This window comes from Mauremys mutica, chromosome 3 (genome assembly GCF_020497125.1).
Source record: "Mauremys mutica isolate MM-2020 ecotype Southern chromosome 3, ASM2049712v1, whole genome shotgun sequence".
NCBI lineage: Eukaryota > Metazoa > Chordata > Testudines > Geoemydidae > Mauremys > Mauremys mutica.
The window spans coordinates 62,230,912-62,245,673 of NC_059074.1; the positions used below are offsets into that span (position 1 = coordinate 62,230,912).

The 14,762-nt window shown below is 47.7% G+C and overlaps 2 protein-coding genes and 1 long non-coding RNA gene across 6 annotated transcripts in view; 1 reads left to right on the forward strand and 2 right to left on the reverse strand.

Moving 5' to 3' along the window:
* The first annotated feature begins 3,881 nt into the window (after nucleotides 1-3,881).
* Nucleotides 3,882-14,762, forward strand: part of IRAK1BP1 (interleukin 1 receptor associated kinase 1 binding protein 1) — a 46,778-nt gene continuing 35,897 nt past the window's right edge. For both annotated transcript variants that reach the window (XM_045009006.1, XR_006577857.1), the window contains exon 1: nucleotides 3,882-4,245. In XM_045009006.1, coding sequence (XP_044864941.1) covers nucleotides 3,943-4,245 — 303 coding nt within the window. In that variant the 5' untranslated portion in view covers nucleotides 3,882-3,942. The remainder of the gene's footprint in view (nucleotides 4,246-14,762) is intronic.
* Nucleotides 8,805-9,966, reverse strand: LOC123365969. The gene is made up of 2 exons (XR_006577859.1): nucleotides 9,745-9,966; nucleotides 8,805-8,979 (listed from the first exon to the last, which is right to left on the reverse strand). It is a non-coding gene; the product is annotated as an uncharacterized LOC123365969 (long non-coding RNA).
* The window catches only part of LOC123365966 (F-box only protein 21-like), a 53,830-nt gene continuing 49,335 nt past the window's right edge, over nucleotides 10,268-14,762 (reverse strand). For all 3 annotated transcript variants that reach the window (XM_045009008.1, XM_045009012.1, XM_045009007.1), the window contains exon 10: nucleotides 10,268-10,327. The gene's annotated coding sequence lies outside the window, so the exon portion shown is untranslated. The remainder of the gene's footprint in view (nucleotides 10,328-14,762) is intronic.

A 14,762-nucleotide genomic window follows, 5' to 3' on the forward strand; every position in this document is an offset into this window, starting at 1 on the left:
CAGAACCCAGAAAGAAAACAGAGCAAATGGAGCAAATAATTAAGCAATCAATTTGTGAACATCTAGAAGATAATAAGGTGATAAGTAACAGTCAGCACTGATTTGTCAAGAACAGATCATGTCAAACCAACCTAACAGCTTTCTTTGATGGGGTAACAAGCGTTGTGGATGCGGGGAAGTAATGGATGTTGTATATCTTGACTTTAGTAAGGCTTTTGATACTGTCTCGCATGGCCTTCTCATAAACAAACTAGGGAAATATAAGCTAGTATAAGGAGGGTGCATAAATGGTTGGAAAACCCTTCCCAGATCATAGTTATCACTGGTTCACAGTCAAGCTGGAAGGGCATATTTTATGGGGTCCCACAGGGATTCGTTCTGAGTCCAGTTCTGTTTAATTTCTTCATCAATGATTTAGATAATGGCACAGAAAATACACTTATAAACTTTGCAGATGACACCAAGCTGGGAGGGGTTGAAAAATGCTTCAGAGGATGGGATTAAAATTCAAAATGATTTGCACGAACTGGAGTAATGATCTTAAGTAAACAGGATGAAATTCAATATGGACAAATACAAAGTACTCCACTTAGGAATGTACAATCAGTTGCACATATATAAAATGGGAATGACTGCCTAGGAAGGAGTACTATAGAAAGGGATCTGGGGGGTTATTGTGGATCACAAGCTAAATATGAGCTCACAGTGTAACACTGTTACAAAAAAAGCAAACATCATGCTGGGCTGTATTAGCATGAGAGTTGTAAACAAGGCACAAGAAGTAATTCTTCCGCTCCACTCTGTGCTGATTAGACCTCAACTGGAATATTATGTCCAATTCTGTACGTCACATTTCAGGAAAGATGTGAACAAACTGGAGAAAGTCCAAAGAAGAGCAACAAAAATGATTAGAGGTCTAGAAAACATGACCTATGAGGGAAGATTGAAAAAATTGAGTTTGTTTAGCCTGGAAAAGAATAGACTGAGAGGGGACATAATAACAGTTTTCAAGTACACAAAAGATTGTTACAAGGATGGGGGAGGTAAATTGCACCAAGGGCGGTTTAGGTTGGACATTAGGAAAAACATCCTAACTGTCATGGTGATTAAGCACTGGAATAAATTGCCCAGGGAGATTCCACAATCTCCATCATTGGAGATTTTTAAGAACAGGCTAGACAAACACCTATCTGTGGTGGGTAAATTGCGGTCCCTGCCACTTCCTGCAGCTCCCATTGGTTGGAAATGGCGAACCGCAGCCACTGGGAGCTGTGGGAGGCTGCGCCTGTGGACAGTTAATGTAAACAAACCGTCTCACAGCCTGCCAGCAGATTATCCTGACAGGCCACATGTGGCCCGCAGGTTGCCCATCACTGGTCTAGATAATACTTAGTCCTGTCACGAGTGCAGAGGACTGGACTAGATGACCTCCTGAGGTCCCTCCAGATCCACAATTCTATTATTCTAGTTCCAGTGTCCACAATTAAAAAAGAATGTTGATAAATTGGAGAGGGTTTCAGAGAAAAGCCAGGAGAACGATTACAGGAGTAGAAAACCAGCCTTATAGTAATAGATTCAAGGAGCTCTGTTTAACTTAAAGAGAAGGCTAAGGGGTGACTTAATTACAGTCTACCAGTACTTACATGGGGAACCAACACTTAATAATGGACTCTTACTAGCAGAGAAAGGTATAACGTGATCTCATGTCTGGAAGTTGAAGCTAGAAAAAAATAATACCGGAACTTAGGTGTAAATTTTTAATGGCGAGTCATTAACCACTGGAGCAATTTACCAAAGGTTGTGGTAGATTCTCCATCACTGACAATTTTTAAATCAAGACTAGATGTTTTTCTAAAAGATATGCTCTAGACAGGGATAGCCAACCTGTGGCTCCGGAGCCACATGCTGCTCTTCACAAGTTAATATGCGGCTCCTTGTACAGGCACTGACTCTGGGGCTGGAGCTACAGGTGCCCACTTTCCAATGTGCTGGGAGGTGCTCACTGCTCCAACCCTGGCTCTGTCACAGGCCCTGCCCCCACTCCACCCCTTCCCTCCCCAGAGTCTCCTACATGCCATGAAACAGCTGATCAGGAAGTGTGGGGAGGGGGAGGAACTGATCAGCAGGGCTGCCGGTGGGCAGGAGGCCCTGAAAGCTGAGGGGGGAGCTAATGGGGGGCTGCTGATGTATTACCATGGCTCTTTGGCAATGTACATTGGTAAATTCTAGCTCCTTCTCAGGCTCAGGCTGGTCACCCCTGCTCTAGGAATTATTTTGGAGAAGTGCCATAGGCTGTGCTATATGGGAAGTCAGATCAGATGATCACAATGATCCCTTATGGCCTTAGGATCTATGAAACAGTGCAACTCCCTTCCAGGAGCAGCTACATGGGGCAGAAGCTACCTGCATCTATGGTGAAGGCTAAGCCCCCTGGGAGAGAGGAAGGATTCTTTGGCATTACACCTTGAGAGTCTCCTCCAACTACATCATTGCTTATTATTGTAGCGGGGATGAAATAATTGCTAGCAGAGAAGTACATAGAGGATCCTATAGCCGATGCCAGGGGTTGCCAAGGATGGGTGAGTCTGTAAGAAAAGGATGCAGTCCTGCTCCAGACCCACTGAAGGACCTTAGAATTGGATTCTAGGCAAGAGTCTAGGTTACAGCTTGATCAGCTAAATTAAACTAAACCCTGCATCTACATAAAGAAAGAAGTAGAGTTGAGACTGGGTTTAGCTAGTATAGGTTAGTTAAACCCAACCTAAACTTGACCACTTTTCCTAGTCAAGACAAATCCCTGGAGATCTGATAGCACGAAAGTAACATAATAGAACTGAGGCAAGTTGGTGTGAACGTTTCCTTGTTTCAGACCCCACCACTCCTATGACAGGAGGGGGTGCCTAAAAAAGATTGTGTAATTTGTTTCCCCCCCCCAGCACCAGAACACTCAGGCTTGCAGTCTGTCTCCAAAGGCTACCACCACATCCTCCAGTACTGAACAAACTCTGATAAGATCACAATTAGGATACAGTTCACACAAGCATCCAAAACAACCAAACCTTCTGAATCTGTAAAACTGGGCTGGAATAGGCACTCTCCTTCCTGAGGCCAGCAACTCCGCCACTTCTCAGTGGAAAAGCCCTAAGGACAGGCTCTGCAACTGATTTGACACTTCAAGGGCCATCCATAGGTGCGAGCTAGAAGCTGAGACCTAACCTCCCCAAGAGTTTTCTGTTTCAGACCTGAAGAGGAAACCAATCTATTCACACTGGAGTCCAAGGGCTGTGGGCGCGGAATGAATCCCGACTAGCCCCCTCCCTGTTCGATCCCTGGGGCGGGGCGGGGCAGGTCCCAGCTACTGGCGCAGACTCCGGGTACTCTGCGGGGGGGTTGAGGCAGAGGCAGCTGAGAGCCCCCGCCCACCGGCCAGCGCAGACTAAGACCCGGGCGCCCTTAGCACCCGGCCAGGCAGCCTCCCCCAGGTCCCGCCGCCGGCTGATTGGCCTTTCGGCGCTACAGCGGCGCCGCTGCCTGGGTCAGGCCTGTCACCCGGTGGGAGAGGCCTGCTGCGGACCACAGGCCTGGGCGAGGCTGCGGCACCGAGGGGCCAGGGCCAGGCGAGAGGCGTGTGGCCACTTCCGCGGCCCCCTGCTGCGGAGCTGGGCCGCAAGCGCCTCAGTCCCGGTGCTGGCGGAGCTGCGCCCCGCGGAGGAACTTCCGAGTCCTGGCGGAGCCTCCGTAACTATCAGGGCGGAGCGTGACCGGGTCCCTCCTGGAGAAGCTTCCGCCTCGCGCTGGGGCCGTGGGCAGTTAGTTCCGCCCCAGTAACAGACATATGGCAGTCACGTGACCCCCTTGTAGCATTCCCATGATGCCATGGGTGGGAGGGGCTTTTCGGCCACCGTGGCGTTGGTTGCCATGGTGCTGTAACGGGCCTGCAGAATGTCGCTGTCCGCGCTGCCGCTGCCTCCCGCCCGGGTGTTCGCGGAGCTTTTAGCCCCGCCGCTCGGGGCTCGCGGGCGGGAGAACGAGCCGGTGCCGGGGCTCCTCGGCGGCCGCAGCACCGCAGTGCCGCCAGGGCGGGAGGTTCACGTGAGCGGCAGCGCGGAGCTGTGTGCGGCCCCGGACCGGGCGCGGGTCTCCATCCGGCTGGGGAGCAGGAAGGGGGAGGCCGGGGAGGCGCGGAGCAGCGTGACCCGGCGGCTGGAGTACATCGCGCAGAGCGCCCGGCAGCGCGGGGTGCAGGTGAGAGCCCGGAGACACCCCGCCCCCTGCGGGAGCCCCCAGCTGTAAACTCCAACACCCTCCCCGCCGCGCCCCCCGCCTCAAACCTCAGCCCGTCGGAGTGCCCAGCCCTCGGGAGCCCCCAGCCTTAAACCCGCCACTGGCGCTAATCCTTCTCCACCCCAAGTCCTAAACCCCACTGAGGGCCTGACCCCAGCACCCACGGTTGCCAACTTTGTAATCGCACAAAACCCAATACCCTGGTCCCACCCCTTCTCCGAGGCCTCACCTCCCGCTCGCTTCCTCCGTCACTCGCTCTCCCCCAGCCTCATTCACCTTCACCGGGCTAGGGTAGGAGGTTGGGCCGCTGGAGAGTGATGGCTGTGGCTGAGGGTGTGGGCTCTGGCGTGGGGTTGGGGATGAGGGGTTCAGGGTGCGAGAGGAAGCTCCAGGTTGAGGCTGAGGGGTTCAGGGTGCAGGAGCAGGTTCAGGGCAGGGGGTTGGGGTATGGGAGGGGGTGCAGGCTCAAGATGAGGGATGTGGGGTGCAGGAGGGGGTTCAGGGCTGGGGGCAGGGGATGAGGAACAGGAGGGGGTTTGGGGTGTTGGCTCTGTCCGGGCAGTGCTTATCTCAGGTGACTCCCAGAAGCAACTGGCATGTACAGCTCTTAGGTGGAGGGGCAAGGGGGCTCTGTGTGCTGTCTCTGACGCTGCCCCCAGTGGGAGCTGTGGAGTCAGGGGTGGGGGCAGTGTGTGGAGCCCCAGTGGCCACCCCTGCACCTAGGAGCTGGACATGCTGGCCACTTCCAGGAGCTGTGCGGAGCCAGGGCAGGTGGGGAGCCAGCCTTAGCCCCGCTGTGCCACTGACTGGACTTTTAGTGGCCCAGTCAGCAGTGCTGAACGGAGCCGCCAGGGTCCCTTTTTGACCAGGCGTTCCAGTCAAAAACGATGCCTGGCAACCCTACCTAAACCCCAACACCCTCCCCACCCCAGCACCTGCTCACTTGCCCCGGAGCACCCAGCTGATATCAGTGGTTGTATTATCTTTCCATTGACTTCATGTTCCTTTAATAAACCCTTTATGAAAACAACAGTAATGACAACAAGCAGAGTTGGTGAGGGATTACAAACAGTGCAATGATTGGACTATGTGTTACTGACCTGGAGGAGACCTATACATGCATTAAATGCCAAAATTGAGCTATAAACCAGAGATTTGTCTATAGTCTATCCAACAAGGGATCACTGATTTTATTGTCCTGTTGTTCATTACAGTTAGATGTAACAAAATATTCTAAGAGCCTCATGAGGTGCAGCACTGTGAGTTCCATCAACATTTCACTGGCATTGTTGATGTGGGGGGCATTGGGTGAGGCATGTCTTCTTAAATTCTCAAACAAAAACTAAGCCAGCAGTTTGCTGCATTTAAAACATTTCATTTTTAATCCTTACATCCATTTCTTCAAAGCTTTTTATTTTTGGAATTTTATTTCAAAATCAATAAGTAACACAAACTTACCACAAACTGGAAGCGTGTATATAGAGGGTAATAGATGTGAAGATTAATTTTGTTTTAAAATCTGACGGCTCTTTAATTTATACCTCCTTTTTCTGGCTAGGACTTAGAAATCTCCTGTGAAGGAGCTTCCTTGCACAGTGGGCACTGCTTTGTGGAAGATTTAGAAGGAAACTTGCCTTTAAATCCAGCTCTCAAACTTATCATGAAATTTTGCACGTCCATGTCTAAGGGTATGTCTACTCTACGAAATTAGGTCAAATTTATAGAAGTCGATTTTTTAGAAATCAATTTTATACAGTTGTGTGTGTCCCCACTTAAGACCATTAACACCATTAACTCGGCGGAGTGCATCCACAGTACCAAGGCTAGCATCGACTTCTGGAGCATTGCACTGTGGGTAGCTATCCTACAGTTCCCGCAGTCTCCACCACCCATGGGAATTCAGACCTCCCCCACCCCTGCCGTGAAAGCAATGGCAATAAATCGTTTCTCGCCTTTTTTCCTGGGTTACCCATGAAGATGACATACTATGACAAGCATGGAGCCCGCTCAGCTCACCGTCACTATGTGTCTCCTGGGTGCTGCCAGACATGGCACTGCATTACTACACAGCAGCAGTTCATTGCCTTTTGGCAGCAGACGGTGCATTACGATTGGTAGCCATCGTCATCATCTCCTGGGTGCTCTTTTAGCCTACCTCGGTGAGGTTGGTCGGGGGCGCCTGGGCAGATATGTGTGCTCCTGGCTGGCCTCGCTGGGGTCGGCTGGGGGTGCCTGGACATAAATGGGAGACGATGATGGCCAGCAGTCAAACTGCACCATCTTTTGGCAAGTAGCCAGGGGACGACGAGGGCTAGTAATCGTACTGCACCGTCTTCTGGCGAGCAGCCAGGAGACGATGATGGCTAGCAGTCGTACTGCACGATCTGCTACCAGCCTAAGATGTATAAGAGAGATGGAGTGGATCAAAACTAAAGAAACCAGATTTGTTTTGTATTTATTTGTATTCATTTGCTCCCCCCGCCCTCTCTCCATGACTAGTAGGGGGAAGGATAGCTCAGCGGTTTGAGCATTGGCCTGCTAAACCCAGGGTTGTGAGTTCAGTCTTTGAGGGGGCCATTCTATGTGACAGCCCTGTAAGCCATGTCATCAGTCGCCCCTCCCTCCATCAGAGCAACAGCAGACAATCGTTTTGCGCTTTTTTCAGCGCAGGTGCCTTTTTTCAGCACAGACGCCATAGCACAGCAAGTATGGAGCCCGCTCAGATCACTGCCGCAATTATGAGCACTGTAAACACCACGCGCATTATTCTGCAGTATATGCAGAACCAGAACCTTCAAAAGCAAAACCAGGTGAGGAGGCAACGGCAGCGCGGTGACAAATGTGATGAGAACATGGACACAGACTTCTCTCAAAATACGGGCCCCGGCAATGTGGACATCATGGTGTTAATGGGACAGGTTCATGCCGTGGAACGCCGATTCTGGGCCTGGGAAACCAGCACAGACTGGTGAGACCGCATAGTGTTGCATGTCTGGGACAATTCCCAGTGGCTGCAAAACTTGCGCATGTGTAAGGGCACTTTCATGGAACTTTGTGACTTGCTTTTCCCTGCCCTGAAACACAAGAATACCAAGACGAGAGAAGCCCTCACAGTTCACAAGCAAGCGGTGATAGCCCTGTGGAAGCTTGCAACGCCAGAGAGCTACTGGTCAGTCAGGCATCAATTTGGAGTGGGCAAAACTACTGTGGGGGCTGCTGTGATCCAAGTAGCCAACGCAATCAAAGAGCTGCAGATATCAAGGGTAGTGACTCTGGGAAATGTGCAGGTCATAGTGGATGGCTTTGCTGCAATGGGATTCCCTAACTGTGATGGGGCGATAGAACCCATATCCCTATCTTGGCACTGGAGCACCAAGCCAGCGAGTACATAAACGGAAAGGGGTACTTTTCAATGGTGCTGCAAGCACTGGGGGATCACAAGGGACATTTCACCAACATCAATGTGGGATGGCCGGGAACGGTACATGATGCTCGCGTCTTCAGAAACTCTGGTCTGTTTCAAAAGCTGCAGCAAGGGACTTTCTTCCCAGACCAGAAAATAACCGTTGGGGATGTTGAAATGCCTATAGTTGCCTATAGTTATCCTTAGGGACCCAGCCTATCCTTTATTGCCATGGCTCATGAAGCCGTACACAGGTAGCCTGGACAATAATCAGGAACTGTTCAAGTATAGGCTGAGCAAGTGCAGAATGGTGGTAGAATGTGCATTTGGACATTTAAAAGCGCGCTGGCGCAGTTTACTGACTTGGATAGACCTCAGCGAAACCAATATTCCCATTGTTATTACCGCTTGCTGTGCACTCCACAATATCTGTGAGAGTAAGGGGGAGATGTTAATGGCGGGGTGGGAGGTTGAGGCAAATTGCTTGGCTGCTGATTACACGCAGCCAGACACCAGGGCAGTTAGCAGAGTTCGGGAGGGCGCGGTGTGCATCAGAGAAGCTTTGAAAACCAGTTTCATGACTGGCCAGACTACCGTGTGAAAGTTCTGTTTGTTTCTCCTTGATGAACTCCCCCGCTTGGTTCACTCTACTTCCCTGTAAGCAAACCACCCTCCCCGCCCCCCTTCGATCACCACTTGCAGAGGCAATAAAGTCATTGTTGCTTCATATTCATGCATTCTTTATTAATTCATCACACAAATAGAGGGATAACTGCCAAGGTAGCACCGGGTGGGGTGGGAGAGGCAGGAAGGACAAGGCCACACTGCAGTTTAAAACTTATTGAATGCCAGCTTTCTGTTGCTTGGGCAGTTCTCTGGGGTGGAGTGGTTGGGTGCCCGGAGGCCCCCCCACCGTGTTCTTGGGCGTCTGGGTGAGGAGGCTATGGAACTTGGGGACGAGAGCAGTTGGTTACACAAGGACTGTAGCGGCGGGCTGTGCTCAAGCTGCCTTTCCTGAACCTCAAACATACGCTGGAGCATATCAGTTTGTTCCTCCAATAGCCTCAGCATTGCCTCTTGCCTTCTGTCACCAAGCTGATGCCACCTATCATTTTCAGCCCGCCACTTATTATCTTCAGCCGGCACCTATCCTCATGTTCATATTGTGCTTTCCTGGACTCTGACATTGTCTGCCTCCACGCATTCTACTGGGCTCTTTCAGTGTGGGAGGACTGCAGAGAACATTTCATCGTGAGTGCTTTTTTTTTTTGCCTTCTAATCTTCATTGGCCTCTGGGAAGGAGAAGATAATGTGAGTGTTGAAACATTTGCAGCTGGTGGAGGAAAAAAAAGGGAGTAGTAGTAGTTAAAAAGACACATTTTAGAGAACAATGGGTAGACTTTTTCATGGTAAACCTTGCTGTTAACATTACATAGCACACATGCTTTTGGTACAAGGTTGCATTTTGCCTCTTATTGAGGGTATGCCGGTTTGGTGTGAGAGATCTTTCACGCAGGGCTGGACAACAGAATTTGGCTTGCATGCAGCCATGGTAAGACTCCCCGCACTGCATGGCTAACAGCGGGGAACATTTCTGTTCAGCCACAGGCAAACAGCCCAGCAGGAACGGGCACCTCTGAATGTCCCCTTAATAAAATCACCCTATTTCAACCAGGTGTCCAGGAATGATATCACTCTCCTGAGGATAACACAGAGAGAAAGAACGGATGCTGTTTGAATGCCAGCAAACACCGGGACCATACGCTGCCATGCTTTGTTATGCAATGATTCCAGACTACGTGCTATTGGCTTGGCGTGGTAAAGTGTCCTACCCTGAAGGACGGAATAAAACTGCCCTCCCCAGAAACCTTTTGCAAAGGCTTTGGGAGTACATCCAGGAGAGCTTTATGGAGATGTCCCTGGAGGATTTCCGCTCCATCCCCAGACACGTTAACAGACTTTTCCAGTAGCTGTACTGGCTGCGAATGCCAGGGCAAATTAATCATTAAATACACTTGCTTTTAAACCATGTATAATATTTACAAAGGTACACTCACTAGAGGTCCCTTCTCCGCCTGATGGGTCCGGGAGGCAGCCTTGGGTGGGTTCGGGGGGTACTGACTGCATGTCCAGGGTGAGAAACAGTTCCTGACTGTCGGGGAAACGGTTTCTCAGCTTCCTTGCTGTGAGCTATCTTCAACCTCCTCCTCCTCATCTTCCTCATCCCTGTTGCGTGCTACTCCGTTGATGGAGTCAAAGCACAGGAGTGGGGTAGTGGTGGCTGCACCACCTAGAATGGCATGCAGCTCATCATAGAAGTGGCATGTCTGGGGCTCTGACCCGGAGCGGCCGTTTACCTCTCTGGTTTTTTGGTAGGCTTGCCTCAGCTCCTTAAGTTTCGAGCGGCACTGCTGCAGGTCCCTGTTATAGCCTCTGTTCTTCATGCCCTTTGAGATTTTTTCAAATGTTTGGGCATTTCATCTTTTGGAACGGAGTTCTGATAGCACAGATTCGTCTCCCCATACAGCGATTAGATCCCGTACCTCCTGTTCGGTCCATGCTGGGGCTCTTTTGCGATTCTGGGACTCCATCATGGTCACCTCTGCTGATGAAATCTGCACTCACCTGCGAATCGCCATGCTGGCCAAACAGGAATGAGATTCAAAAGTTTGCAGGCCTTTTCCTGTCTACCTGGCCAGTGCATCGGAGTTGAGAGCGCTGTCCAGAGTGGTCACAATGGAGCACTCTGGGATAGCTCCCAGAGGTCAATACCATCGAATTGCGACCACACTACCCCAAATTTGACCCGGCAAGGTCGATTTCAGCGCTAATCCCCTTGTGGGGGGAGGAGTACCAAAATTGATTTTAACAGCCCTTTATGTAAAAAATAATGGCTTCGTCGTGTGCACGGGTGCAGGGTTAAATCGATCTAACGCTGCTAAATTCAACCTAAACTCATAGTGTAGACCTGGGCAAAGTTTTACTCATTTTCATGGTGTGGGTAATATTTTGCAAGACTGCCTTAAGGATAGCTATCTAAGCCAATCCTGTCTCTATATCTGTGCTTTTCTTTCTCTCCTGTGAAGTATTTGCTGCTTGCCTAGCTGGGTAGGAGGATTATGCAGCCTTCCTTTACGTTCACCTCACTGTCACTGATATTCTGCTGCAGAGTGTGTTAGCTACACTCTCTGTTGCTAATATGTTAAGAGTGGCACTAACACTTTGCTTGCTGGCCCCTCTGTCCAGTCTGCAGCACTCATTTGTTCCCTTGCAGCAACAGAGCATGGCACACTGTTCTCTCTTCTTCCCTCAACCCTGCCTATATTTCTGACCCACTCAGAAAACAGGTGGCCTAAAACAGAATTTATACTTCTAAATTCTTTCAGAGAAGAGGCAGCACCGTGGTTAAAATTTTACAGGGGAATGATGACAATGATTGTGCTTTATCTACAGGGAAAGTGAACTGGTTGTGAGAGTTGTACCTGTCTACTGCAGACAGACCAGGGATCTTCCACCACAGGCTAGGACACATAATATATGGAGATATACCTATCTCATAGAACTGGAAGGAACCCCAGAAGGTCATTGAGTCCAGCCCCCTGCCTTCACTAGCAGAACCAAGTACTGATATTTGCCCCAGATCCCTAAGTGGCCCTCTCAGGGATTGAATTTACAACCCTGGGTTTAGCAGGCCAATGCTCAGACCACTGTGCTAAAAATAAAAATGACCAATCCCAGGCAGATTTTTACCCCAGTTTCCTAAATGGCCTCCTCAAGGATTTAACTCACAACCCTGGGTTTAGCAGGCCAATGCTCAAACCACTAATCTGATACTTTTCTCATTGATATTTATGTTGGCAAAAATATAGCCAGAAGCAAAAAAATGAGAGGCTGCCACTAAATCAGTTATATAAATTCCCCAAAGAAGAACTCACTTTAGCCCTAGATTGCTGGAATGAATCTAGCCCAGGTGGGTGGTGTCTAATAGCTGTTCTGTGACTTATGTATATGAAGTTGGTTATCAGTCAGTTTTCTAGTGGCAAGAGATCCATGTCATAATCACAGCTTGTTGTTGCTATTCTCATTTGAGAAGCCAAAGACTGAAAGTGAATGGAAGCTGAATTGTCTTCCTGCCCCTAGAAGCTGACTCTTCAAATCAGGGATGAGGCAGATGGTGACAGAGGAAGCTTATGCTGCTGCCTGTACTATTCAGTACTTCTTATATGGATAAGTCGAAGATTGTAGGTTTCCAGCATTCAGCCGCTTGTGGCTTGTGTGTGTGTGTGTGAATATAGTGCTCACATTTTGAAAAAAAAATACTTCACACATTCACTCCGGCAAGATATTTCTAATCCTATTAAGATATATGCAGCTGGCACATGATTCATACAGACAGGACAGAGTCTATCCTGTTAGACTCTAGTTTGGCCATAGTTCTGTTTCTCTTGCTACGGTGTGGCTACTTATATTAAAATCCGTCTGGGGAATCTCCCTGCATTGACCCTCCCTATACACTGCTCATACAGAATGAATAGTCTTACCTAAAAATATTCTGTTGTAACTCACTGCTGTCAATAGTTCCTTACTGAGAAAGTTTTTCTATTGAAAGTACTCTTTACCTCCAAATTTTTGTGGGTTAATTATTAATCCAAGTAAGCTGTTTCAGGAGGTTACAGCCACACTGATGAGCTTTTCAAATATGGATGGCATTTTTTAATAAGTGCAGGGGTGGGCCAGGAGGAAGCTTTGAAGTCACAGTTGCACAAACCCAGTTTCAAAATCAGTGTCTTATACACTATTTGGGAGGTGTCTGCAGCTTTAGCTCCAAAAGAATAATTTGAAAGCAAACAACTTTATCCAAGGGCTTATAGCATTTCAGGCAATTACACCATTATGAAATCTGCTGAAGTCTCAAAATCCAGTGGATGAATGTGTGGTGCAGTTTGTTTTTTTTGTGCACACGGTCTTTATTATTGGGAAGCCCTTGACTCCTTGTTTCATTCCTACACCAAAAATAACCACCCTAATAAATTGTCCAACCATCTCATAATTCATTGCTAGGTAAATGAATACTTCTTTTAAAAAATGTGGGAAGATCACAAAAAAATGACTCATGGAAGCCTAGCTTGTGGTGACCAAGTTGTGAATAACTGACATCCAGCCTTGCCACTAGGGCAGGGGTTGGCAACCTTTCAGAAGTGGTGTGCCGAGTCTTCATTTATTTACTCTGATTTAAGGTTTCACGTGCCGGTAATACATTTAAACATTTTTAGAAGGTCTCTTTCTATAAGTCTATAATATATAATTAAACTATTGTATGTAAAGTAAATAAGGTTTATAAAATGTTTAAGAAGCTTCATTTAAAATTAAATTAAAATGCAGAGGCCCCTGGACCGGTGGCCAGGACCCGGGCAGTGTGAGTGCCACTGAAAATCAGCTTGCGTGCCGCCTTCAGCACCTGTGCCATAGGTTGCCTACCCCTGCATTGAAAATAGGATGAATGACATGGAAGATGGGTAAACAGCATGCAAATTAAAGTAAGATACTACTCAAATTAGGAGGTGTTGCAAACACCAATGAGGCCTGAAACATTTTTTACAAAATGAAGTCTGACCTGGACCAAGCCAAGCTATGTATCTGGGGAAAACCAGACTGACATACATTTAAAGAAATTGTATCTCAGAAAGTAATGCTGGTGAGACCTAGGAGTGAGAGTAGACTGCCTCTGAGATCTGAACATTCAGTGTGACACAGTGGTAAAAAATGCCAACACGGTTTTTGACTGCAGGTGGAGAGACATCAGATCATGGAAAAGGGAGGTGTTAATTCTCCCTTATACTTACTGAAAAGTCCACCTAATACCACATTCAGTTCTGGGTACCTCAATACCAGTAAGGTATCAGAGTCAAGGCAACTTACAGAAGAGCAACCTAAAGTCCCATTGTTTTTTGTTTGTTTTTTCTTCCTGGAGCTCTTCCCTGTGGTATAAGTTGTATTGCTTTGTTTTACTCTGATTCAAATCACTCCAACACTGGGTCTTCCTCCATTTACATTGTAGATTATTCTACCATCTAACAACTCTCACTACTAGCAATTTGTCCTTTGCTGATTTTTTATCTCATTACTTCTAATCAATACCATTATGGACCACACTAAAATTAATATCCTTTCCTGGTGTTTATACCCTTCCAATCTTTGTAAAGATATCTAAGCCCTCGTGGGAATTACTAAACCAAGCTATACATATTTACACCTTTTGTTAATCCATATCACCATTCCCCTTAATCATTTTGGTTGTACCAAGGAGTTGGGCTAGATCAGTACAGCACAACCTTTGCAGCAGCAAGAGCTGCATTAGCAGGTTGCCAGGAAGCCTGAGGGCTGCACCTAATTTTCATACATGTTTACATAGGATTTTAATCAGAAATAAACCACACCGTAGCATTTATTTATAGAGTATTGTTAAGTGTATGCAGCACTTTACAAAACACAGAGTCTGCTTTGAGGGCTTATAGAGAAGTAAAATGTTTGGGGAAATAGTCTTTTACTTAGCCACTAAGGCCCCTGGCACCCCCCCCCCCCTTTTTTTTTTAAGACATATTGCAGCTGGCAGTTAATAGTGGCCACCTTGCTAAAAATAAGCAGTGACTTTTGTGATAGCGGTAGCATGAGGATTCAGGGTCAGAAGCTGTTTTAAAAAAACAAAACAAAACCCACAAACTACATGCTACTTGAATCCTGGTTTAGACATTAATGTGAAAAGCAGTTAAAGATTTGTTCCAATAATAACATGTATTTACATCTAGTAGTTAAATAAGTATACACTGAAGGCTGGACAAGACACCACCTTTACTAGGCAACCATTTGCCCTAAGAAATCCCAAAGTATTCTCAAATCTGTTGAGTCTAATTCTGCTCCACCTCTATTAAAATACACCTGTTAAGCAAATAAACTTTTGTTGATCTCTTAAGTTTGCTTAAGACAGGTTTCATGCTATTAAAGTAAGACAGACTTCTTTGCATTTGACTTGTATGTTGCCAATTTTATAAGCCTCATGCGAGGTGCCATCACAAGG